The following is a 27,790-nucleotide window of genomic DNA, read 5'->3' as shown; positions in this document are numbered from 1 at the left end:
ATAGTTAAGAATTTCTAAAGACAATCAAATTTATGTCTCTTTCAAGCTTTTGAAGTGCTTAAGCTGATTTGGAACTATACCTAGTCAAAGTCTGAAAGGCTTTGCGTGTGTATTTCAGTAGTGATTTATGCGTAGACAAAACTATTCTTGAGCAATAACATGAAAGAGTACGGTGCAATATTTGACTAGTCTATAATCCCTCTGAGAGAAGTCCAATTTTGACAGAAATAGCTTTCTAAAGCACAATGTTGTTACCGATAGAACGTATTTTCAATGACCGCGAACACTACAACACGTGGAAAGAATATTACTTCGAGTTGCGTAAACAAGCCAACATAAGCTCTGTGGGAAAGTCGTCCAAGGTAGCAATTGCTAACAGACGATTCAATCGATATTCGGATGTGCTTCCTTATGATGACAACAGAATTGTCCTCAAGTCAGGTAATAAATACTCTTCCATCTTTGAACACGAGGAAATGAACAAATTTTGAAAAATCTCAAATATCAGTTCGTATATAATTATACTATAGAAACTCAAACCGAAATTATCAGTCAACTTGTTTGTATTGTCCGCAAAGTTTCATGGCCCAATTGAGGTGAAAATTAAATTTCATGTTGAACTAGCAGTAATGTAAAAACCTAGTAGCTCTTTTTTTGCTGTAACATTTTCAGGCTAAGATTTCTGCTGTAAAAGTGTATCTGGTGAGCGTGTTAGATGTGTATTCAAGCATATATATAATAGCACGGTATTGATTTCAATTGTTATGCGATCTGTTTATGCTGGTCTGAAAATACTGACCAGAGCTGTTTGCACCAATGTGAAAACAAGGAACTTTGGTTTGAATTCAATTCACAAACCACCTTTCGAGTAAAACGCGAAGTTTGAGTTCATGTATCTGCAATCTGTAATTGTAGTTACTATCCCATGTATTGCAGGAAGCATGTAATTTAAGAGTCCTTAGATAAATGTATGTTCGCTCCTAGTGTCCAGTTTAGATGCAAGTGCTGCATTGTGGCCGAGCCCTAAATTGAAAGCAATAAATTTGGCCGTAAATTGAAAATTAATAATGAATGAAATTGAAATGTTTTTTAGTTCTCGAGATTTTAAACGAGATATTGTTCTAGTCCTGCATGTTGGGAACTTTATCTTAGGAACTTGGATTTTTTTGGTTTGCAACTTTGCCTTCTTAATCTTAGCACTGTATTGATATCGGTTTTGTGTAGAAAATCAAAATAGCCATTGAAGGGCAACATCTTTAAACCTCTTTGGTTTCACGCCCTCAGAGTCGTTAGATCTCATAAATTGCACTTAACCGTCTGGTTATTATTTTTTGTAATCTATTTAATTGTACTCTATGGAGTTGAAGTTGCATTACAGCTGAATTAAAGGAAAGTGAAATTGTGGAATAGTTTCCGTAGAAGAAGGAAAGGATCCATCTCAGTCCTATTGCTTTTAAAGTATGCTCAATAACATCAATCGTGTACATTTTAAATTGCTCTCGGAATTTGAAGAGATTATGGTCAGTAGTCTTTTTCTGTTTCGCTTGGTTGTTTTTTGATTACCCTTAAACGAATTTTGTGGCAATTATATTAGTCCTGTGGTCTTTTTTAACGCGATTTTTTGCTTGACCAATTTTTCGTCGGGCCCTTTTGACTTCATCTTCGTTGGACTCCATTTTTCGTCGGGTCCTCAAAAATGGGTAGCGCTAGGAGGACATTAAGTTCTTTTAGAGCCTTAAGGCGTACTAGTCTAAGTATGCGATTCACTGAACCTGTGTGGTAGTTCGGGACATGACCTCTTTTTAATAAACAATATTCGCCCAAGTACACTGCCCTGAGGACCTCCACTTGTCAACTGTAACCTATTGAATGGAAAGTTTCCCTTTTTGGACATTGTGTTCTATTTAACACAGGACGATATAAGAATCACATTTTTTTCGTCAAAGCAAAAGTGTGGCAATTTACAAAGAAGTGGTTTATGGACCACCAAGTTGAATACCTTTTTGAACACGAGTAACCTATGATTTGTTCTTTATTCTCATCAATTTCCAACAAAATTTTGTGCAAAAGAGCTACAAATTGTGTAACAGTTTGAAAAAGGTGTTCGACTCGATGGTCCATAAATCACTTCTTTGTAAATTACCACTTTGGATTTGACGAGGAATATGTGACTCTTTCATCGTTCTGCGTGTTAAATAGAACACAATGTCCAAAATGGAAACTTTGCTCGGAAACCTTGTTGTCTGGTATATAACCGGTCTTTTATTTTGGAATTTATGTAAGCGAATAATTCTTTTGTAATTTTCTAATCTAAATGTCGAATTTTATTAACATTCTGCTAGCTCGCATGGAGCTGAATTCACAATTTGTTGCAGTTTAGATAGCCGTTAAGAAAGGATTATCTCGGACAGTTTTTTTGTTTATTTCGATGTTTTAAAGGGCCTAACAGATCTTTCGTGATCATTTTTTTAAGCCCTAGTGATATTATTTTTCAACTGTTTCAGCTGTTCGTTTAAACTGTTAGCAGCCAGTTGCAAACAATTATGCTCTTAATTATATTTCCAAGATTAGTGATTCCTAAAAATCATGTGAGGAGGGGAGCTATACAAGGGATTAAATAATCGAATGATAGTTTAGTCCAAAATGTTAGTGATATATGTGTTTCTTTAAGGTGTGGGTTACATCAATGCGTCTCAGGTGTCATTTGAGAGAACAGGCCAACAGTACATCATAGCACAGGGACCCATGGAGGTCACGTGTCACCACTTCTGGAGAATGGTCTGGGAGAGACACGTCAACAGCATCGTCATGCTCTGCAAGGTCAACACTCGTCTGCAGCTCTTGTTCATCATAAATATTTATTTGCTTTTCTTCAAAGAAATGTTTCATAATATCGTCGCTTTTTTGAAAGGTGACAGTTTATAAAGTTGTAAGTAACTTAAAACGGCCATTTTAAAAAAAATTAAAATCGTTGTTCGATCACCGGTGATTATTTGTTCTATAAATTACGGAAAAAATATAAAGTTGAATGGAGTTCAGTACCAGTGAAATTTTCTGTGAACCGAGTTAATTTTTGACATTTAACTGAATTTTGGTGCATCTGATGTTTTATTTCCGTAAAAGACCTGTTTGCTTAAAGTTTTTTCTGAGAAGTAATTATTTATTGGTGTGTTTGTGTTTGTAGACGATAGAGAACCAGAAGAGTAAGTGTGCACAGTACTGGCCCTTCAGTGTGTCGAAGGATCTCTCCTTTGAAGAGTTCACTGTCTCCCTCCTCACATTCAGCCAATCCTCAGAGTACAACATATCAACATTCAAAATCACCAACAGGTCAACCTTAATGCTTTCTTGACAAATTGTATCGTGGATTGTTAATTCGCATTAATTGTAGTTTTTTTAAAAACAATAATGGCGTTCTTTAGCTGTTCTAGGAATTTGAATCGAATTAGAGTTTGTTAATCGACAATGTTAATCGACAAAAGGAGGAATTTCAAGGATTAGCTTCACAAGGTAATCGCAGAAAAAACAATCGATCCATACCTAAAGCTCACAGCATTTTAACTTCCGCGACAGTATAAGCAGAACAAACGGCATGGAAGGTGATTTTGTATTTAAAGAAGATACATATAGAGAAAGTTAATTGCCTTATTATCGCTGCAACGATCTAAACTGAACGTGGCTATGTTTCTGCACTCTCGGTTCTACTTTTTATTTTGTCGTGGGGCTTTCATTTTAAAATTTTTCCGCCGCGAAGCTCAAAATTTGTTTTATTGACATATTCATGCAGCTCTTCTTTCATGTGAGTAACGTCATTTGATAAACTTATTAGTGGTGAGGTTTGTTTTCAATGATACATGACTCAGCTCGCTTCCTGAATGACTTCAAAGTCAATAGAGGACAATTGCGTAAGCCTGGTCAAAACAATGCTTCCGGAAAGAAATAAAATAAGCATTAATTAGAGAATTTTTTTAAATAGGTAACAATGTTTTTGGGACGTACATCGACATCTGCATCTATTCAGTACAATTCCCGCTGCCATCTATGTTCTAGGTTTTTTTAACTCTATTTCGCAGCTTCGGCAATCTAATTGTGTGTGTTAATTGATCACACTTGTGACGTCAATTAAGACTTTTCGATTTGAGATCAGTTTAAACTTGATCAGTTTTAACTTCTATATTTGCAGTAGCTTGAGATTTTGTTGCTTCCGTTTTGTTCGGGCGTTAGTACAAAACGCCCGTACAAAACGGAAGCAATTTTCTAAAGACAATTGATTTTTGAGCTTGATCGGAATTTATTGTCTGTGTCGGATTGCTGTTTCAACTCTAATAGTTGCCCTCTTACAGTATTGAAAATAAAAAATGCTGTTGCCAAAATTCAAATCTACTGTTTGTTCAAATCTACCTTTTGGAGGACACTTTGGCAGGTCCGCGCTGTTGCAACTGGAATAATTTAGAGATTGAAGACCATATTAGCGGCATGATGGCTTTGTAACTTTTTCATTATTATCTCTCTAAATTTACTCATTTTTGCAGTTAGGAGGACCAGATCCATCCTGGACTTTCATTCTGTGGAGCTCGTAGTAACCGCAATCCCCCTCCCCCACCCGGCAAATCGCTTACAAGTCGGTGTTAAACAAATATCTCAAACCAACAGGGCCTTACTATTCAACAACTGGCTATCACCGTTTCGATGTAAAAATTTGCCAAAATATGAAAGTATTCAGAAAAATTGTTAACCTATCGATCTTATGGGTAACTGAGATGCTGCTCGCTTAGCAGTTTTTATGTGCATTTTTAAGAAAGAAGCCAAACCTTTCAGCGTCCCGATTTGGTTATATCCAGTGATGTTACGTGGTACTTATTGTGTTGTGTACTTTTGCAGCAGAGAAGAAAGGCCAGAAGAGCGAGAGAGAACAATCAGCCACTTCCACTACCACGCATGGCCAGACTTTGGCATCCCCGACTCACCAGACTCCTTCCTCAAGTTCCTCTGCCTCGTCAGACAACAGAGCGGAGCAGGAGGATCAACAGAGAACCCTTCCACTCCTGTCCGAAACTCATCAATTAACAGTCATTCAGAACACTCCTCAGTCCATTCACCACCTCCTGTCATACACTGCTCTGCGGGTGAGTCTTGTACCGCGGCATAATTTGGTTGCAGATAATTTTGATTGCTCCAGAACAGGAAGTTGAGGGAGAAAACTTCGAACAAAAATTTGTCTTTTTGATACTGGGGACTTCGACTCAGATACTTTTCTAATAGCCGCTAAGCGATAACTGAGGCTATTATTGGCTTTCTCTTGGTTTTTTACAATTCAAGGAATTTGAATTGTATTGGGGCGCCGTCTTTTCAGATCTGTTCACACATTTTCATGATTGTTGAAGTCAAATTGGAGTAGTGATTTTGGTCACGCCGAAACAGAAAATGGAGCGAAAAAGCGGGTGGTTTTGCGGTGTGAAATTTTTCGCTCTCATTTGTAAGTAGAGTTTGAAAACGGTGGTTGATCAAAAGTTCGCTTTCTCGCTAGTGGTTTTTTGTTCACATGCGGCAATTTCCCTTTGATTTTAACTGTTTTTTCAATTTTTTGGATCGGATTTTTTTCTAAATGGTTTTCCTAATCCATTCAAAGTTCATTCTAAGCCTAGTTTTTTGTTAGAATCAAATTTACATTTCTCGCTAGTGTTTTTCCCGCTAGCGGCACTTTGACATTGATTTTCCTTTTTATTTTTGTTTTTTGATCTGATTTTTTGTAGAAATGTTTTTCCCAATTCACTCATAGTCCGTTCTAGGTCTAGTTTTTAGTTTAGTCAATGAAAATTCTTTGAATTGTACGTCTGGACTTGTACTCCTATGTTTTGTATTTCGTCGTCAAGATTTTTGTTACAACCATATGACGTCACAATCACTTCAAATCTTCTTTCTGTTCATTCGTTCATGCAATTTTAACTGAATTGCGTCGGTGACTTCATTTTTCACTCTTAGTAGAGCGAGTTTTTGCACATTCGCGTGATTTATTTTGTCACATGTGACTTACCTCGCTCTCAAGAATGACGTCTTCGCTCTGAAATTGACTTTTCTTTCAAGGAGAAAAGGTCAAATGGGTGCTTGTCCCTCTAATTGAAGGTTATTTAAGAGTAGCTAATAGAAGCAGCAATAAGTTATACAGATTATCAATCAAAATTTAACATCTCAGCCCTTAATGAAAAGAGTTAGTTTCTTTTTTGGTGCCTTGTTTACTTCCTTTTTGAGAATAGATCTATGAAGCTATTGCGGCTGTTTTCTGGCAATATGCCAGCTATGTTTTCATGTGGCAATTTGACTTTGATTTTCTCTTATTTTCTACTTTTTCCATTCTTAAATCCATTCTTAATAGTTTGCAGGTTTGGTCTTTCTAATCAAAATTAGAAAGGTTAATTCAGGGTTTGTCGTGCTCTTTTTAATAACCGCCGTCAGCCTCTCAAAGGCTATTATTCAGACAGTTCTCTTTTTTTACCTCTGGGAGGGAGAAAATTGGTCGAACGAGAAAGTCGCCTTTTAGATAGTGGACAATTTTCTTGTCGCAATTTGACAGTACTTTTTTGAAGTCCATTCTTAATTGTTTGCAGGTTTGTTTTTTCAATCAAAATTGCATGAACTGTAATTCAAGATTTGTCCTGCTCTCAGAGGTTGAAATTTAGGCTCTTTTTTTAACGACAGAGTGGAGTCATGGTGAAGTATTCTTGTTAGAACTCCAAGGGACGTTATGGTTTGCAGAAATTTTTGGGAAGTATTGATTTGGTCACTATCAAGCTTGTGGCTTTGGTTATTTTTTTAAAATAAAAGTTGGAAGAGAAAAGGGATCATTTTAACAATATCGCCTTTGGTACTTGGTAAACTATCTCCTTATATTCCTTTTCGGCTCAATGCTATATCTTCATTAATTTAATTTTGTATAGTTAATGAACGTTTTTGTATAATAATAAACGGAAGAGTGGAAACACAATTCTTGTATTTGATTGACAAATGAGGGGAAGAGACTGTTAAGGGATTCGAGAAAACAAATGTTGAGTAAGGGTATATTCTAACGTAGTGATTTCAGGCATTGGGCGCTCTGGGGTGTATGCAGTGAGCGATATTGTGATCCGATTGCTAGAAGCCCTTCCACAACAAGAATGGGACTCGATAGCCTTCGACGAGATACTGCTCTCCTTGCGATTGCAGAGAATTGGACTCATACAAGCGCCCGATCAGCTCAGGTTCGTGTCTTAGATCAGAGGATCTGTCTTCTCAAATGGTAGTAATATGATTGGCATGATACCAGGCTTCCTTTAAACTATTTTTAAACTATAAATTTTATTAATAGCCGCACAGCGATAACTAGGGCTATTATTAATAGCCGCCCTCATCTTCTCAGCCGGCTATTATTGCGCTCGTATTTTTTTTTTACTTCGTCAAACTTTTTTTCGCTTTACCATTTTGCCGCTTTTTCGACATTTTGCGTGAAATCTTTTTGACTTCTCTAGGCTAGTTTCACTCTTCTCTCATTCTGCTAAAAGTGAATTTGAACATCAGTTGCTAAGCAAAGCAATTCAAAATGAATAGAGACGGTATAAAAAATTGAAGTCAGAAATAGAAACGGGATAAACCCATAAAGCCCAATTTTAGATGCCCGCTATTTGAACGTCGTTCCTACAAGTCTTAGTTACCACCTCTAATGCTTATTGGTGTTGATAGTAGCCCCTGTAGCCTCTCTCTAAGAAACAGAAGTATGTTCAACTACGAAATGCCATCAAAATAAATCGGACTTAAAAATATTTTTGTACAAAAATCTTTTTTTTTTCAATATATACTATTCGTTCAATCCCAATCATGCTTATTGGAATCAACGGCGGCTATTTTCCGGCAATCTGCCGGGTATGTTTGACCTTCTCTTGGTTTTTTTTATTTCGTCGTCATGATTTTTGTTACGACCATATGACGTCACAACCACTTTAAATCTGCTTTTTGTTCATTGGTTCATGCAATTTCATTTGAAGTGCATGCGTGACGTCATTTTTCGCTCTTAGTGGAGCGAGTTGTTTTGTTCATTCGCGTGATTAAATTTTTGATCACACGTGACTTACCTAACTTACAAAAATGTCTTCCTCACTTTGAAAGTGACTTTTATTTACTTTAATTCAAAGAGATAAGGTCAAATGGGTTTGCGTCACTCTAAATGAAGGCTATTAGGGCGCAGCTAATAGAGGCAGCAAAAACTTATACAGATTTTTAATCAAAATATAACATATTAGCCTTCAGTGAAAAGTCAAATTTTTTTGATCTGTCTTTAATGTTTTTTTGAGACTGCAGATCTACGAAGCTATTGCGGCTATTTTCTGGCAATCTGCTAGCTATGTTTGATTTTTGAAAATTATATGCTATTCTAATAGTAAATTTTTTGGCGATTGAAAGGAGTTTACGTTTTTTCCCAACTATCTTGCGGATTTTTGGCCCACTGTTTTTTTATAAGCAGTCGAATAGACCTCTTGTAATCAAGGCCTTTTTTGGATATCCAACAGTTTAAAAAATTTAAAGCATTTTGTTAAATGTAAAAAAAATTGAGGAAAACGGAACTGTATTTGTCAGTTTCTTAGTTTATTAACAGCCGCTGTCAGCCTCTCAACGGCTAGTGTTTCGGCGTTCTCCTTTTTACGACTTGAAGAATGGTATTGGTGAAGCATCTTTTTACAATTTACAGAATTCGAATTGTGTTCGGGTGCTGTCTTTTTTACGACTCTGAGGTCATTGAAGTGCCTTTTTAAATATAGTTTGAGAGAATTTCGCATCAAGAAATTTTAAAGAAATTGGAGGTTTTTGGTGCTGAACAAAAGACAAGTGGAGCGGAAAGATGTGTATTTTTCATGACGCTGTCTTGAGAGAGAGCGAGAAATTGAGGTGTGAAAAAAATTGAAAACAATCAAAATTTTTTGTTAACGTGCGCTAGTTTTTTGAGTTTTTTTGTTTAAGTGGTTTTATTATGATATTGTATTAATTTTAGGCTTGCTTTAATTATGGTTTGAAGATTTCTGTTAATTAATATGAGTTTAATGCTAATTTGAATGTTTTGTTGATTTTTAGGCGGTTTTAAACGATTTATCGCCTACCGTCTTGTTATACTGCTTTAAGTGGGATTTGGGAGGAGGCCTAATAATAATGGAGTGCTTTGATACCAAATGAATACATTTTTGTGAGTATCAAACACCTTTTGTTGAGAAATTTGACAAAAAAATGTTTAAGTTTTTAGTTCTTTTAGTTTTTTTTGCAGTTTTTCGTTTTTTTTTCTATTATTTAGAAAAAATCTGACCCTATTATGACTGGTCATTTGGATTTCTTGTGTTCCAATACTCCTTTTTGCTCAAATAGATTTTTCTGGGGCTTTATTTACCGTTTTTTTTTCTTGGAAAAATTTATCAAATTTTTCTAGTTTTCATTGTGTATAAGAGCTTGTTTTTTAATGAATTGACCTCTAATAATTTCTGAACTCAAATGAGTGGTTTTTGGCATGGTTAGTTTTTGGGAAGTCATTTCCGGAATTGGTTTTATAAATCGGTAGTTTTGTTTGATTGTATTTCAAGCTGTGTGTGAAAACAAAGTTCTTTTGGTCAAATGACTTCCTGCTATGGTTCTAAGATCTAATCACACGTTCCATGATTTTTGAAGTCAAAGTGGAAAAGTGACGGGAGTTGGAGCGAAAAAGCAAGTGGTTTTGCGTTGTAAATTTTTCACTCCTGTTTCAATGCAGAGTAAGAAAACGGTTGTTTAAACGAGTGTGTAAACAAAAATTGGTTTTCTCAATTGTGGTTGATTGTACAATCCATTTGTTGTCTATTCTAGGTCTAGTTCGTCAAATGAGTGAAACCTAAGTTTTTGTACAATCAATTTGTTGTCTATTATAGGACTAGTTCGTCAAATGAGTGAAACCTAAGTTTTTAAATCAAATTTTCGAAAAAAGAGAAGACTAGAAAGAAGAGATAGTGCGTTCGTGTTCTTGTGATATTTCTGAGAGAGCGAAAGAAGCAGGTGGAGAAAAAATTTTCGCTATGCGAGCGAATTTTTTTGTCACGCTCGGCGTTTTCAAAGTATTTTTAGGTAACGGTGTTTGTCTGCTTTTTCTATACTAGTAGTATCTCGTTTGGAAGGACCATATGAAGCAATTAATACGCTTAGACTCAATTTTGATCTTATTTTGACATGTTGGAGGCGTTTTTAGTTATTGTGTTCTTCAAACCTTTATAGCATTTAGGGAGCTCTCTGGTTTCCAAAAGCTGCTTTAGATGCTTTAGCTTGCTTTTACTAAATTTATTAGTTTTAATTTTGAGTTGTTTTACTTCAAGATAATGTAATTTTCAGCGAAATTTGTCCGGTTTTCTGTTTGTCTTAATTTTTGCTTTTTTCTTATTTTGTGCTTTTCGCTGTAGTTGTATTTGTTCAAGCTGGTTTTTTGGGCTATTCTATAGTTGTTTTAATTTAACTCTGCTACTGAAGATTAGACACGGAACTTTACTAAAAAAAAATAGCCCAAATTTTCTATTGTTTTCATGTTTTTTTCGTTATTTGCACTTTGTTGCTTAATACGTTTTTGTCAGGATTAATAGCTAGAGCAGAAAATTGTTTTACGCGTTTTTTCCTGAAAGTGGCGATTGGAAGGTAGCGCCTTAGTGGCTTCTGGATAGTTTTGTTCGAGATTTCTGTAAAGATTATTATGTTTTGACGGTCCTTCATTTCTTTTTCTTCCTCGGTTTTCTCCGTGTAAACAATTTTTATTGGTGCATCACTCAATTGTTTGTAGTTTGGTAATTGAAAACTAACCGTGTCGCAAGTTTTTTGTCAATAACTGTTATGGTGTCGCAACTTTTAAGTAACTTTTTCAGATGCCATATCAGCTTTTTTCTCAGATATTTCTCCATGGTTATGCTTTTTCTGTTATTGTTTCAAAATGATTAACATAATTAAATTGAAACTTCTTTATTCCAATAAGGGTGGTCTATTTTCTACTTCGAGCTATTTCGGGAATTGTTCCGGCTTTTATTTTTAAACTTCTTATCTTTCGAGCACGTTTTTGGTTTTTACATGAGTCACGATTTTCATGTTTGACTGGCGACTTACCTTGCTCACTTTTTCAAATGAAGTATTTTTTTTTCACTCATTGAATTACGACAGTGAGAACTGGATTAACCGATAAACCCTGGTCATTAAGTTGTAGTGGAGTGTACTCTAGAATAATAAGGTTCTTTTGAGTGGTTGCTTGCTGGCATAATTATTAAGCCTAATAGACTCAAGGTCAGCCATGGTTTTATTTGTAAATGCAAACCTTTAGTTTTGGAAGATGTGTTTTTTTTATTGCCGTAGACTGTTTTTTTTATAGCATACATGGAGTTTTGCATTTATCCTGTGTGTGCATTTTAATTGAGGGTTAAGTGATTAGACGTAAGTCGAGGTCTGACGAAATTCATGAAGGTCTTATGAAGGTCTTTTATAGCATTTAGGGAGCTCTGTGGTTTCTAAAAGCTGCTTTAGATGCTTTAGCGTTCTGTTACTAATTTTATTAGTTTTAATTTTTAGTTGTTTTACTTCAAGATAATGTAATTTTAAGCGAAATTTGTCCGGTTTTCTGTTTGTCTTAATTTTTGCTTTTTTCTTATTTTGTGCTTTTCGCTGTAGTTGTATTTGTTCAAGCTGGCTTTTTGGGCTATTCTATAGTTGTTTTTATTTAACTCTGCCACTGAAGATTAGACACGGAACTTGACTAAAAAATAAATGGCCCAAATTTTCTGCTGTTTTCATGTTTTTTTCGTTATTTGCACTTCGTTGTTTAATACATTTTTGTCAGGATTAATCGCTAGAGCAGAAGATTGTTCAATACGTTTTTCTTTAAAATGGCGATTGGAAAGTAGCGCCTTAGTGGCTTCTGGATAGTTTTGTTCGGGATTTCTGTAAACATTAATATAATTTGACGGTCCTTCATTTCTTTTTCGTCCTCGGTTTTCTCCGTGTAAACAGTTTTTATTGGTGCGTCACTCAATTGTTTGTGGTTTGGTAATTGAAAACTAATCGTGTCGCAAGTTTTTTGCCAATAACTGTTATGGTGTCGCAACTTTTAAGTAACTTTTTCAGATGCCATATCAGCTTTTTTTGTCAGGTATTTCTCCATGGTTATGCTTTTCCTGTTATTGTTTCAAAATGATTAACATAATTAAATTGAAACTTCTTTATGCCAGTAAGGGTGGTCTATTTTCTACTTCGAGCTATTTCGGGAATTGTTTCGGCTTTTATTTTTAAACTTCTTATCTTTCGAGCACGTTTTTGGTTTTTACATGAGTCACGATTTTCATGTTTGACTGGCGACTTACCTTGCTCACTTTTTCAAATGAAGTATTTTTTTCACTCATTGAATTACGACAGTGAGAACTGGATTAACCGATAAACCCTGGTCATTAAGTTGTAGTGGAGTGTACACTAGAATAATAAGGCTCTTTTGAGTGGTTGCTTGCTGGCATAATTATTAAGCCTAATAGACTCAAGGTCAGCCATGGTTATATTTGTAAATGGAAACCTTTAGTTTTGGAAGATGTGTTTTTTTTTATTGCCGTAGACTGTTTTTTTTATAGCATACATGGAGTTTTGCTTTTATCCTGTGTGTGCATTTTAATTGAGGGTTAAGTGATTAGACGTAAGTCGAGGTCTGACAAAATTCATGAAGGTCTTATGAAGGTCTTTTATAGGATTTAGGGAGCTCTGTTGTTTCCAAAAGCTGCTTTAGATGCTTTAGCTTTCTGTTACTAATTTTATTAGTTTTATTTTTGAGTTGTTTTACTTCAAGATAATGTAATTTTAAGCGAAATTTGTCCGGTTTTCTGTTTGTCTTAGTTTTTGCTTTTTTTCTTTTTTTGTGCTTTTCGCTGTAGTTGTATTTGTTCAAGCTGGCTTTTTGGGCTATTCTATAGTTGTTTTTATTCAACTCTACCACTGAAGATTAGACACGGAACTTGACTAAATAATAAATAGCCCAAGTTTTCTTTTGTTTTCATGTTTTTTTTTTGTTATTTGCACTTCGTTGTTTAATACGTTTTTGTCAGGATTAATCGCTAGAGCAGAAGATTGTTTAATACGTTTTTTTTAAAATGGCGATTAGAAAGTAGCGCCTTAATGGCTTCTGGATAGTTTTGTTCGAGATTTCTGTAAACATTATTATAATTTGACGGTCCTTCATTTCTTCTTCTTCCTCGGTTTTCTCCGTGTGAACGATTTTTATTGGTGCGTCACTCAATTGTTTTTGGTTTGATAAATGAAGACTAACTGTGTTGCAAGGTTTTTGCCAATAACTTATGGTGTCGCAACTTTTAAGGAACTTTTTTTCAGATGCCATAACAGCTTTTTGGTCAGATATTTCTCCATTGTTATGTTTTTCCTGTTATTGTTTCAAAATGATTAACATAATTAAATTGAAACTTCTTTATGCCAATGAGGGTGGTCTGTCTTCTACTTCGAGCTATTTTGGGAATTGTTCGGGCTTTTGGTTTTAAACTTCTTATCTTTCGAGCTCGTTTTTGGTTTTTACATGAGTCACGATTTTCACGTTTGACTGGCGACTTACCTTGCTCACTTTTTCAAATGAAGTATTTTTTTTCACTCATTGAATTACGACAGTGAGAACTGGATTAACCGATAAACCCTGGTCATTAAGTTGTAGTGGAGTGTACACTAGAATAATAAGGCTCTTTTGAGTGGTTGCTTGCTGGCATAATTATTAAGCCTAATAGACTCAAGGTCAGCCATGGTTATATTTGTAAATGGAAACCTTTAGTTTTGGAAGATGTGTTTTTTTTATTGCCGTAGACTGTTTTTTTATAGCATACATGGAGTTTTGCTTTTATCCTGTGTGTGTGCATTTTAATTGAGGGTTAAGTGATTAGACGTAAGTCGAGGTCTGACGAAATTCATGAAGGTCTTATGAAGGTCTTTTATAGGATTTAGGAAGCTCTGTGGTTTCCAAAAGCTGCTTTAGATGCTTTAGCTTTCTGGTACTAATTTTATTAGTTTTAATTTTGAGTTGTTTTACTTCAAGATAATGTAATTTTAAGCAAAATTTGTCCGGTTTTCTGTTTGTCTTAGTTTTTGCTTTTTTTCTTTTTTTGTGCTTTTCGCTGTAGTTGTATTTGTTCAAGCTGGCTTTTTGGGCTATTCTATAGTTGTTTTTATTCAACTCTTCCACTGAAGATTAGACACGGAACTTGACTAAATAATAAATAGCCCAAGTTTTCTATTGTTTTCATGTTTTTTTCGTTATTTGCACTTCGCTGTTTAATACGTTTTTGTCAGGATTAATCGCCAGAGCAGAAGATTGTTTAATACGTTTTTTAAAATGGCGATTGGAAAGTAGCGCCTTAGTGGCTTCTGGATAGTTTTGTTCGAGATTTCTGTAAACATTATTATAATTTGACGGTCCTTCATTTCTTTTTCTTCCTCGGTTTTCGCCGTGTGAACGATTTTCATTGGTGCGTCACTCAATTGTTTTTGGTTTGATAAATGAAGACTAACTGTGTTGCAAGGTTTTTGCCAATAACTGTTATGGTGTCGCAACTTTTAAGGAACTTTTTTTCAGATGCCATAACAGCTTTTTGGTCAGATATTTCTCCATTGTTATGTTTTTCCTGTTATTGTTTCAAAATGATTAACATAATTAAATTGAAACTTCTTTATGCCAATGAGGGTGGTCTGTCTTCTACTTCGAGCTATTTCGGGAATTGTTCAGGCTTTTAGTTTTAAACTTCTTATCTTTCGAGCTCGTTTTTGGTTTTTACATGAGTCACAATTTTCACGTTTGACTGGCGACTTACCTTGCTCACTTTTTCAAATGAAGTATTTTTTTTTCACTCATTGAGTTACGACAGTGAGAACTGGATTAACCGATAAACCCTGGTCATTAAGTTGTAGTGGAGTGTACACTAGAATAATAAGGCTCTTTTGAGTGGTTGCTTGCTGGCATAATTATTAAGCCTAATAGACTCAAGGTCAGCCATGGTTATATTTGTAAATGGAAACCTTTAGTTTTGGAAGATGTGTTTTTTTATTGCCGTAGACTGTTTTTTTTATAGCATACATGGAGTTTTGCATTTATCCTGTGTGTGCATTTTAATTGAGGGTTAAGTGATTAGACGTAAGTCGAGGTCTGACGAAATTCATGAAGGTCTTATGAAGGTCTTTTATAGGATTTAGGGAGCTCTGTGGTTTCCAAAAGCTGCTTTAGATGCTTTAGCTTTCTGTTACTAATTTTATTAGTTTTAATTTTGAGTTGTTTTACTTCAAGATAATGTAATTTTAAGCGAAATTTGTCCGGTTTTCTGTTTGTCTTAGTTTTTGGGGTTTTTGCTTTTTTTTTCTTTTTTTGTGCTTTTCGCTGTAGTTGTATTTGTTCAAGCTGGCTTTTTGGGCTATTCTATAGTTGTTTTTATTCAACTCTTCCACTGAAGATTAGACACGGAACTTGACTAAATAATAAATAGCCCAAGTTTTCTATTTTCATGTTTTTTTCGTTATTTGCACTTCGTTGTTTAATACATTTTTGTCAGGATTAATCGCTAGAGCAGAAGATTGTTTAATACGTTTTTCTTTAAAATGGCGATTGGAAAGTAGCGCCTTAGTGGCTTCTGGATAGTTTTGTTCGAGATTTCTGTAAACATTATTATAATTTGACGGTCCTTCATTTCTTTTTCTTCCTCGGTTTTCTCCGTGTGAACGATTTTTATTGGTGCGTCACTCAATTGTTTTTGGTTTGATAAATGAAGACTAACTGTGTTGCAAGGTTTTTGCCAATAACTGTTATGGTGTCGCAACTTTTAAGGAACTTTTTTTTTCAGATGCCATTACAGCTTTTTGGTCAGATATTTCTCCATTGTTATGTTTTTCCTGTTATTGTTTTAAAATGATTAACGTAATTAAATTGAAACTTCTTTATGCCAATGAGAATGGTCTGTCTTCTACTTCGAGCTATTTCGGGAATTGTTCAGGCTTTTAGTTTTAAACTTCTTATCTTTCGAGCTCGTTTTTGAATTTTACTTGAGTCACGATTTTCACGTTTGACTGGCGACTTACATTGCTCACTTTTTCAAATGAAGTATTTTTTTTTCACTCATTGAATTACGACAGTGAGAACTGGATTAACCGATAAACCCTGGTCATTAAGTTGTAGTGGAGTGTACACTAGAATAATAAGGCTCTTTTGAGTGGTTGCTTGCTGGCATAATTATTAAGCCTAATGGACTCAAGGTCAGCCGTGGTTATATTTGTAAATGGAAACCTTTAGTTTTGGAAGATGTGTTTTTTTTGCCGTAGACTGTTTTTTTATAGCATACATGGAGTTTTGCATTTATCCTGTGTGTGCATTTTAATTGAGGGTTAAGTGATTAGACGTAAGTCGAGGTGTGACGAAATTCATAAAGGTCTTATGAAGGTCTTTTATAGCATTTAGGGAGCTCTGTGGTTTCCAAAAGCTGCTTTAGATGCGTTAGCTTTCTGTTACTAATTTTATTAGTTTTAATTTTGAGTTGTTTTACTTCAAGATAATGTAATTTTAAGCGAAATTTGTCCGGTTTTCTGTTTGTCTTAGTTTTTGCTTTTTTCTTTTTTTTGTGCTTTTCGCTGTAGTTGTATTTGTTCAAGCTGGCTTTTTGGGCTATTCTATAATTGTTTTTATTTAACTCTGCCACTGAAGATTAGACACGGAACTTGACTAAAAAATAAATGGCCCAAATTTTCTGCTGTTTTCATGTTTTTTCGTTATTTGCACTTCGTTGTTTAATACATTTTTGTCAGGATTAATCGCTAGAGCAGAAGATTGTTCAATACGTTTTTCTTTAAAATGGCGATTGGAAAGTAGCGCCTTAGTGGCTTCTGGATAGTTTTGTTCGAGATTTCTGTAAACATTATTATAATTTGACGGTCCTTCATTTCTTTTTCATCCTCGGTTTTCTCCGTGTAAACAGTTTTTATTGGTGCGTCACTCAATTGTTTGTGGTTTGATAAAGGAAGACTAACTGTGTCGCAATGTTTTTGCCAATAACTGTTATGGTGTCGCAACTTTTAAGGAACTTTTTTTCAGATGCCATAACAGCTTTTTTCTCAGATATTTCTCCATTGTTATGTTTTTCCTGTTATTGTTTCAAAATGATTAACATAATTAAATGGAAAGTTCTTTATGCCAATAAGGGTAGTCTATTTCCTACTTCGAGCTATTTCGGGAATTGTTCCGGCTTTTATTTTTAAATTTGTCTTATCTTTCGAGCACGTTTTTGGTTTTTACATGGAGTCACGATTTTCACGTTTGACTGGCGACTTACCTTGCTCATTTTTTTCAAATAAAGTTTTTTTTCACTCGTTGAATTACGACAGTGAAAACTGGATCAACCCATAAACCCTGGTCAATAAGTCGTAGTGGAGTGTGCACTAGAATAATAAGGTTCTTTTGAGTGGTAGCTTGCTGGCATAATTATTAAGCTTTATAGACTCAGGGTCGGCCAAGGTTATATTTGTAAATGGAAACCTTTAGTTTTGGAAGATGTGTTTTTTTATTGCCGTAGACTGTTTTTTTATAGCATACATGGAGTTTTGCATTTATCCTGTGTGTGCATTTTAATTGAGGGTTAAGTGATTAGACGTAAGTCGAGGTGTGACGAAATTCATGAAGGTCTTATGAAGGTCTTTTATAGCATTTAGGGAGCTCTGTGGTTTCCAAAAGCTGCTTTAGATGCTTTAGCTTTCTGTTACTAATTTTATTAGTTTTAATTTTGAGTTGTTTTACTTCAAGATAATGTAATTTTAAGCGAAATTTGTCCGGTTTTCTGTTTGTCTTAGTTTTTGCTTTTTTCTTTTTTTGTTCTTTTCGCTGTAGTTGTATTTGTTCAAGCTGGCTTTTTGGGCTATTCTATAGTTGTTTTTATTTAACTCTGCCACTGAAGATTAGACACGGAACTTGACTAAAAAATAAATGGCCCAAATTTTCTGCTGTTTTCATGTTTTTTTCGTTATTTGCACTTCGTTGTTTAATACATTTTTGTCAGGATTAATCGCTAGAGCAGAAGATTGTTTAATACGTTTTTCTTTAAAATGGCGATTGGAAAGTAGCGCCTTAGTGGCTTCTGGATAGTTTTGTTCAAGATTTCTGTAAACATTATTATAATTTGACGGTCCTTCATTTCTTTTTCGTCCTCGGTTTTCTCCGTGTAAACAGTTTTTATTGGTGCGTCACTCAATTGTTTGTGGTTTGATAAATGAAGACTAACTGTGTCGCAATGTTTTTGCCAATAACTGTTATGGTGTCGCAACTTTTAAGGAACTTTTTTTCAGATGCCATAACAGCTTTTTTCTCAGACATTTTTCCATTGTTATGTTTTTCCTGTTATTGTTTCAAAATGATTAACATAATTAAATGGAAAGTTCTTTATGCCAATAAGGGTAGTCTATTTCCTACTTCGAGCTATTTCGGGAATTGTTCCGGCTTTTATTTTTAATTTTGTCTTATCTTTCGAGCACGTTTTTGGTTTTTACATGGAGTCACGATTTTCACGTTTGACTGGCGACTTACCTTGCTCATTTTTTTCAAATAAAGTTTTTTTTCACTCATTGAATTACGACAGTGAAAACTGGATCAACCGATAAACCCTGGTCATTAAGTCGTAGTGGAGTGTGCACTAGAATAATAAGGTTCTTTTGAGTGGTTGCATGCTGGCATAATTATTAAGCTTTATAGACTCAGGGTCGGCCAAGGTTATATTTGTAAATGGAAACCTTTAGTTTTGGAAGATGTGTTTTTTTATTGCCGTAGACTGTTTTTTTATAGCATACATGGAGTTTTGCGTTTATCCTGTGTGTGCATTTTAATTGAGGGTTAAGTGATTAGACGTAAGTCGAGGTCTGACGAAATTCATGAAGGTCTTATGAAGGTCTTTTATAGAATTTAGGGACCTCTGTGGTTTCCAAAAGCTGCTTTAGATGCTTAAGCTTTCTGTTACTAATTTTATAAGTTTTAATTTTGAGTTGTTTTACTTCAAGATAATGTAATTTCAAGCGAAATTTGTGCGGTTTTCTGTTTGTCTTAGTTTTTGTTTTTTTTCCTATTTTGTGCTTCTCGCTGTAGTTGTATTTGTTCAAGCTGGTTTTTGGGTTATTCTATAGTTGTTTTTATTTAACTCTGCCACTGAAGATTAGACACGGAACTTGACTAAAAAATAAATTGCCCAAATTTTCTGCTGTTTTCATGTTTTTTTCGTTATTTGCACTTCGTTGTTTAATGCATTTTTGTCAGGATTAATCGCTAGAGCAGAAGATTGTTTAATACGTTTTTCTTTAAAATGGCGATTGGAAAGTAGCGCCTTAGTGGCTTCTGGATAGTTTTGTTCGAGATTTCTGTAAACATTATTATAATTTGACGGTCCTTCATTTCTTTTTCGTCCTCGGTTTTCTCCGTGTAAACAGTTTTTATTGGTGCGTCACTCAATTGTTTGTGGTTTGATAAATGAAGACTAACTGTGTCGCAATGTTTTTGCCAATAACTGTTATGGTGTCGCAACTTTTAAGGAAGTTTTTTTCAGATGCCATAACAGCTTTTTTCTCAGATATTTCTCCATTGTTATGTTTTTCCTGTTATTGTTTCAAAATGATTAACATAATTAAATGGAAAGTTCTTTATGCCAATAAGGGTAGTCTATTTCCTACTTCGAGCTATTTCGGGAATTGTTCCGGCTTTTATTTTTAAATTTGTCTTATCTTTCGAGCACGTTTTTGGTTTTTACATGGAGTCACGATTTTCACGTTTGACTGGCGACTTACCTTGCTCATTTTTTTCAAATAAAGTTTTTTTTCACTCATTGAATTACGACAGTGAAAACTGGATCAACCGATAAACCCTGGTCATTAAGTCGTAGTGGAGTGTGCACTAGAATAATAAGGTTCTTTTGAGTGGTTGCTTGCTGGCATAATTATTAAGCTTAATAGACTCAGGGTCAGCCATGGTTATATTTGTAAATGGAAACCTTTAGTTTTGGAAGATGTGTTTTTTTTTGCCGTAGACTGTTTATTTTATAGCATACATGGAGTTTTGCTTTTATCCTGTGTGTGCATTTTAATTGAGGGTTAAGTGATTAGACGTAAGTCGAGGTCTGACGAAATTCATGAAGGTCTTATGAAGGTCTTTTATAGGATTTAGGGAGCTCTGTGGTTTCCAAAAGCTGCTTTAGATGCTTTAGCTTTCTGTTACTAATTTTATTAGTTTTAGTTTTGAGTTGTTTTACTTCAAGATAATGTAATTTTAAGCGAAATTTGTCCGGTTTTCTGTTTGTCTTAGTTTTTGCTTTTTTCTTTTTTTGTGCTTTTCGCTGTAGTTGTATTTGTTCAAGCTGGCTTTTTGGGCTATTCTATAGTTGTTTTTATTCAACTCTTCCGCTGAAGATTAGACACGGAACTTGACTAAATAATAAATAGCGGAAGTTTACTATTGTTTTCATATTTTTTTGTTATTTGCACTTCGTTGTTTAATACGTTTTTGTCAGGATTAATCGCTAGAGCAGAAGGTTGTTTAATACGTTTTTTTAAAATGGCGATTGGAAAGTAGCGCCTTAGTGGCTTCTGGATAGTTTTGTTCGAGATTTCTGTAAACATTATTATAATTTGACGGTCCTTCATTTCTTTTTCCTCGGTTTTCTCCGTGTAAACAATTTTTATTGGTGCATCACTCAATTGTTTGTGGTTTAATAAATAAAGACTAACTGTGTCGCAAGTTTTTTGCCAATAACCGTTATGGTGTCGCAACTTTTGAGGAACTTTTTTTCAGATGCCATATCAGCTTTTTTGTCAGATACCTCTCCATTTTTATGCTTTTCCTGTTATTGTTTCAAAATGATTAACATAATTAAATGGAAAGTTCTTTATGCCAATAAGGGTGGTCTATTTTCTACTTCGAGCTATTTCGGGAATTGTTCAGGCGTTTTTTTTTTAAATTTGTCTTCTTTCGAGCACGTTTTTGGTTTTTACATGGAGTCACGTTTTTCACGTTTGACTGGCGACTTACCTTGCTCATTTTTTCAAATAAAGTTTTTTTTTTCACTCGTTGAATTACGACAGTGAAAACTGGATCAACCGATAAACCCTGGTCATTAAGTTGTAGTGGAGTGTACACTAGAATAATAAGGCTCTTTTGAGTGGTTGCTTGCTGGCATAATTATTAAGCCTAATAGACTCAAGGTCAGCCATGGTTATATTTGTAAATGGAAACCTTTAGTTTTGGAAGATGTGTTTTTTTATTGCCGTAGCCTGTTTTTTTATTGCATACATGGAGTTTTGCATTTATCCTGTGTATGCATTTTAATTGAGGGTTAAGTGATTAGACGTAAGTCGAGGTCTGACGAAATTCATGAAGGTCTTATGAAGGTCTTTTATAGCATTTAGGGAGCTCTGTGGTTTCTAAAAGCTGCTTTAGATGCTTTAGCGTTCTGTTACTAATTTTATTAGTTTTAATTTTTAGTTGTTTTACTTCAAGATAATGTAATTTTAAGCGAAATTTGTGCGGTTTTCTGTTTGTCTTAGTTTTTGTTTTTTTCCTATTTTGTGCTTTTCGCTGTAGTTGTATTTGTTCAAGCTGGTTTTTGGGCTATTCTATAGTTGTTTTTATTTAACTCTGCTACTGAAGATTAGACACGGAACTTTACTAAAAAATAAATAGCCCAAATTTTCTATTGTTTTCATGTTTTTTTTTTCGTTATTTGCACTTTGTTGTTTAATACATTTTTGTCAGGAATAATCGCTAGAGCAGAAGATTGTTTAATACGTTTTTTCTTTAAAATGGCTATTGGAAAGTAGCGCCTTAGTGGCTTCTGGATAGTTTTGTTTGAGATTTCTGTAAAGATTGTTATAATTTGACGGTCCTTCATTTCTTTTTTCCTTGGTTTTCTCCGTGTAAACAATTTTTATTGGTGCATCACTCAATTGTTTGTGGTTTAATAAATGAAGACTAACTGTGTCGCAAGTTTTTTGCCAATAACCGTTATGGTGTCGCAACTTTTAAGGAACCTTTTTCAGATGCCATGTCAGCTTTTTTGTCAGATATCTCTCCATTTTTATGCTTTTCCTGTTTTTTGTTTCAAAATGATTAACATAATTAAATGGAAAGTTCTTTATGCCAATAAGGGTGGTCTATTTTCTACTTCGAGCTATTTCGGGAATTGTTCAGGCTTTTTTTTTAAATTTTTCTTCTTTCGAGCACGTTTTTGGTTTTTACATTGAGTCACGATTTTCACGTTTGACTGGCGACTTACCTTGCTCATTTTTTCAAATAAAGTTTTTTTTTCACTCATTGAATTACGACAGTGAAAACTGGATCAACCCATAAACCCTGGTCAATAAGTCGTAGTGGAGTGTGCACTAGAATAATAAGGTTCTTTTGAGTGGTAGCTTGCTGGCATAATTATTAAGCTTTATAGACTCAGGGTCGGCCAAGGTTATATTTGTAAATGGAAACCTTTAGTTTTGGAAGATGTGTTTTTTTATTGCCGTAGACTGTTTTTTTTATAGCATACATGGAGTTTCGCATTTATCCTGTGTGTGCACTTTAATTGAGTGTTAAGTGATTAGACGAGGTCTGACGAAATTCATTAAGGTCTTTTGCAAGACACAATTTTCATGTCCATTTTGTGGGCTATATTTTTTGGTAATAAAAACCTAAAGGCGCAAAGTGATTCTGATTTTAAATTGCTCTCAAACAAAGTTTGTAGCAATTAATTTAGTCGTGTGGTCTTTTTTATGCGATTTTTTGCTTGACCAATTTTTCGTCTTGAGGCATTCGACTTTTCGTCTTCAAAAAGGGGATAAACAGGTAGCACTCGGAGGGCAGTAAGTTCTCTTAGAGCCGTAAGCCGGTCTATGCTCTTAGAATAGGATTCACGAAAATTGTTTTAAGAAGTTTTTATCAAATATACTTTTTTTTGTTCCGACCCACTTGTGGGGGAGGAACTATATACTCAAATGGGTTTTTTTTGTTCCGTGAATTTTGGCCGATCGATATATTCATCGTAGAAAAACGTTAGTAGTATCATTGAAAAGCTCGTCCAGCGTAGAATGCGAAATTAAAAAGATTTTTTTTTCGACGAATTATCAAGGTTTAAAGTTTTGTGTGAACACGCGATGTTTGGCGATAAGAAGACTAGTTCTGGTCTCATAGGAAAGTTTATTATGAAAAACATCCGAATTCTAAGAGAGCTCCTTTTTTAGAAAACGTTTCATATTTTTTTTTTGTTTTTTTAAGTCACCTAGAGGCTAGTCACTTTTCACATCGATGTTTCGTTAATGACCAACCTCTTTTACGATCAAATAAAGCCCAATGAACAAAAAAGTCGCTTTCAAGGAATCGCTAATGTTCTTTTTGGCTTCGACTCTGAGTTTTCGTAACTTTAATTGAAATTTCATTTTCTTTTTTAGGTTTCACAAAATTTTTGAGTCCTGTGGTATGGACTCGCAGACTAAAAGTGCAACAGGTTTCGTAATGTGCATTAACTGAACCTATCTAGTGCTTCAAATGGACAGCTAATGGCTGTTATGACTTTGAAGATATTTTTTCGGAAACTTTTTTCAACAATAACCAATCATAAACTTATTTTAGTGAAATATAAGTCAGTCTCATTAATTACAAGACGTTTTTCTTTGCTACTTCAACCAAAATTAATCTGGTTAGCGTTGTTGTCTTTCTAACTGTTCGTCATTTGACTTCAATGTCACAAGATTTCAAAAAAAGTTTCAAAAATTTTGGATATTTTTGTACTTTTGGCCCTTCTTGAAATCTGAGCTTATTATATTTATATTGATAGCTGCCATTGGCTTAAAGATGACGTTAGTATGATCATCATACATAAAGTTTTCCAGAGAAAGACGTATGGTTTAAATGATTTCGACACTTTCTTCTCCCACTTTTCTACTGAATTTTTGGTTTTTGCCTATATTTATGGTTGTTTTCATAGTCATAAAACTTATTGTGATCTCTTATTGATAAACTACGCTTGACAATTATCTTTGTCTTTTTATTGAGGCATAAGTGAGCGTATTTATTGACATCCATTGAAAGCTATTGAATTTAATGTCTGTCAAAACTTTTAAAATACTTTTTCAAAAATTTTTTTAACAATAACCAACCGTAAACTCATTTTCGTGAACTCTAACTCAGTCTCAGTAATGTAAGGACTCTTTTTCTTTCTACTTCAACCAAAAGTTATCTAGATAGTGATTTTATCTTCCAACTATAGGTTTTGACTTCGATGCATGAATTTCATTATTTTTTTGTTTCAAGATTTTTTCGTCATTCTGGTTCCTTTTGAAATCTTATCAAATTATCTGAATATTGATAGTTCCCCTTGGCCTAGAGAACACGCTAAATGGATCATATATAAAGTTTTCAGAGAAATACTTATCGTTTAAATGGCCCCGACACTTTCTTCTTGCACTTTTCTAATGAACTTTTGGATTTTGGCTGTATTTGTTGCTGTTTTCATAGTCAGTGACTTGTTTCAATGTCTTTTTGATGACTTATGAATTACCAACATCGTTTATCGTTTTTAGTCGCACTGAGGCATAATTTAGCGCATTCATTGGCTTCCGTTGAAATTATTGAATTTAATGAGTGGTATATTAAATGAGTGGTATATTTGTTTCTTTTTCTCTTCCTTTAGGACATTCGGGTAGTAACAGATCACAATGATTTTCAAATGTGGCCCAAACAAACTCATTTAATTTTTCAGTATAATTTTAGCTGAATTAATATAAATAAAAACTGAAATAAAAATACATAATATTCAGATAATAGCTGTTGATTTTAATGGCTCCAATAAATTAAGTTTTGGCATATTGTTTGTAATTTTTTGAGTTTTTTGCATCTTTAGTCCGTTCCCATGGTATTTCTAACCCCAGACAGGTCCTATTGGTTTCATAATGACTTTTTACTAAATTTGAGAAGAATCATTTTGTCATAAGCTTGTGATTTTTAAGACTTTTAGAATTATTTGGTTTAAAAAAGGTTGATTGATTTTTGAAGTTCGCCTCATTATTTTTTCTCTTTGTGCACTTTTTACTTAGTCTCAATAAGGAAAGTTTCCATATGCTGTGTAAATAGGAAAAAGTTAGTTTGTATGGTTAAGGTTTTATCTGATTGCATTTTGACGTTGTTACTAGGTGCTTTTAAATTCAGATAGAGTTTTTGCCTTGCATTTTTTGTTTTTGATTATTTTGTTGTTCGTTTTTTTCTCGTAGTCTTTTTATGGCAGATCTCTTGAGTGTTGTAATGAGGCATGGCATTATGTAATTCAATTAGTAGTTAGGTTGTATAACAAGTTTTTAAACTCAAACATCTATTTTTGTTATCTCTTATTTGGTTGACAATTAAGTCAAAAATGTAGATGAGCTCGGGTCGGAACATCATGTGCGAACGCACATTAACGAGCCGCCTTGTTGATAATTATGATCAGTTTGCGAGTTTTCAACCTTTCGGTTCCAATGAAATGTTCAAGGGCATGACGATGGGATACTGGTTAGGGATACATTTCGTTGAAAAAACTTTAACGAAATGGTTTTTGAAATAATAATATCAAGATCTTCAGCAAGAAATTGCAATTGTCATTTTTTTCAATGTTTGTAATTTGCTGGAGCTTTTTGATCTCTAGGGGGCAACGAAGCTTTTTTAAAAGCTTGTACATGGGCTAATGATTAAATTTTGAGCGCAATAGGGTCAATTTCTTGAGCAACTTCTCTCTGGTTTAACTAATTTCTCCAAATTTTCAACTTTTTGCAGTTGTTGCTTGTTTTTTGCTTATATGTGCAGCCTGGTTTCTGGTGATCTGCAAGCTACATGGGTAGTAATCTTATAGTTGTAGAGAGTTGCAAGTATATGGCAAACAATGAGTTTTTGGTTCCAGGTTTACCTTCCAGAGCATTCTAAGAGCGAAAGAGCTAATAGTGAGCGGAGAGTGGCCATCCAAATTCCTCCAATCCCCCTCAGATGAAGAAGAAGAGGAGCTAAGTGAAGGAGAGGAGGTTTTCATGCCTCCACCACCACCTCCAATTGTTCCTACAGGTACGTCATACACTTTGTATCGCCAGGTTATCGTAGCGGATTTCGGAACTCTTTCTTTCTCCCGATGAACAATTCCCGTTTGCCCAAACTAAGGCTTGTTTTTGCATTTATCATTGTTTAAGTAGACTATCAGATGTGGCCCTAACCAAAACAAATATAAAATACCTTCAGATGGCTCTTAAAAGTTAAATAAAAGATTGCCGTCTCCGAACTGGAAGTTCTTACCCTGAGTTGCATGTCAACGGTTATTATTTTAACGACAGTGAGGGAGATAGACGTTTTATTGCCCGCGTGGTAATAAATGGAAATGAGCAAGTCCCGTAATTCGTTAAGGTGATATAAACAAATTGACAACAGCAATGACTACTGATTTGTAATGTGGAAGTTCTTCTTGCATAGTGGGCAATGGAGAGTAGGTAGAAGAAAACTTCATGACCACACTTTGCTTTTTTATTCTACAAATCTTTTTAAAAACCTTTCATAAGTCTCCGTTGTTTCTAACTAGTGGAAGCAGCATGCAAGAATAACTAATAACAGAAGCAATCTGAAGTTTTTGCACAATTGCGCTTTTTAAGCACTGGATATGTAGATGGTACAACCTACTAATACTTCCTGACCGCAGTATAGACCTTTGCTCTTCCAAATCAGCTAATTTCATGTTTGTTTATATGCTCTCAATAAAGTTCGTAGCAATTATTTTAGTTTCTGTTGGTCTCTTTTAATGGAATTTTTCGTGCAATTAAGTTTCATCTGACTGTTTTTTGTCTGACCATTTGACTTTCCGTCTTGAGAAACGGCATAAACTGTTACAGCGAATTTGTGGGCATTACGTTGTGCATATCTTAATATAATAAAAGGGCATGACAAAATTGGCGTCTTCTCGGCCACTATTATGATCCTGTTTTTTGTTAAATACGTTTCTGAAGCTATTTTTTGAAAGCTTCTTCCAGCCTTGAAGAAATTTTACAAAATGTCTGGGCTTCAATAAGTTAACTGAGGTGAGGTTCAATGAATAGTTCAAGCTTGACGATAAACGATTATTTTGGCTAAATCTAGATTGCTGAGTTTGGCTAGATTTGACTCACAGGTTGAATTAATCGCTTGGCTTGCTAGATTTGTTCTATTGTTGCTATTTATGATACAATTTGGTGCCTCTGCTCAACTAAACACTAAAAATAATCAAATTATCGAGTATTTTTTGGCGTGCGTTGTCCTTGAAGACAGTTTGTGTTTAGGTGCCAAGAAAGACCACTCGGGTCGTCCTCAATCAGCTGCTAATGGTGATGTCTATGTGAACGGAGACAGTGCTACCGCCAAGTCTGAGCTGAGACACAGAAAGCACAGCGAAACAGCGGCTAAAATTGCAGAGATTAAGAAGAATATGAAGAAGCATGAAAGTGATCAAGAGTTTTGGAGTAATTACTGGCCCCATTTCTTTGGCATCGGGGTGCTTGTTTTGGGTTCTTGTGCTTACTTCTATATGCGAACACATGATTCCCGATTTTTTAGTTAATTAAGCTGTTCTGTTTCTCTTCCACGTCATGGACATCTGAAAATGTTGCTTTTCAACTCCTGCTATTATAAAATATTACGAGATTGTGTCTATAATAAGGCTGTACTCATGTTCAAAGGCTACTTTTCATTCCCTTCTATTTGTTGGTTGCGAGTAGT

The 27,790-nt window shown here is 34.6% G+C and overlaps 2 protein-coding genes across 2 annotated transcripts in view; both read left to right on the top strand.

Annotated features, from left to right (window-relative positions):
- LOC142345741 (phosphoinositide 3-kinase regulatory subunit 4-like) overlaps window positions 1-27,790 on the top strand; it is a 428,489-nt gene that overhangs the window by 233,543 nt on the left and 167,156 nt on the right. The window lies entirely within an intron of this gene.
- On the top strand, window positions 63-27,685 carry LOC142345739 (tyrosine-protein phosphatase non-receptor type 2-like). Its single transcript, XM_075398035.1, has 7 exons — window positions 63-441; window positions 2,672-2,820; window positions 3,185-3,330; window positions 4,882-5,126; window positions 7,079-7,235; window positions 25,962-26,119; window positions 27,355-27,685. Exons 1-7 carry the CDS (start codon window positions 246-248, stop codon window positions 27,630-27,632), a joined length of 1,329 nt encoding a protein of 442 aa, XP_075254150.1. The 5' UTR covers window positions 63-245; the 3' UTR covers window positions 27,633-27,685.

Source organism: Convolutriloba macropyga, chromosome 9 (assembly GCF_964194025.1).
Source record: "Convolutriloba macropyga chromosome 9, txConMacr16.3, whole genome shotgun sequence".
Taxonomy (NCBI): Eukaryota; Metazoa; Xenacoelomorpha; order Acoela; family Convolutidae; genus Convolutriloba; species Convolutriloba macropyga.
The sequence above is the reverse complement of the archived record's forward strand: the minus strand, read 5'-3'. Positions and strand labels throughout refer to the sequence as shown.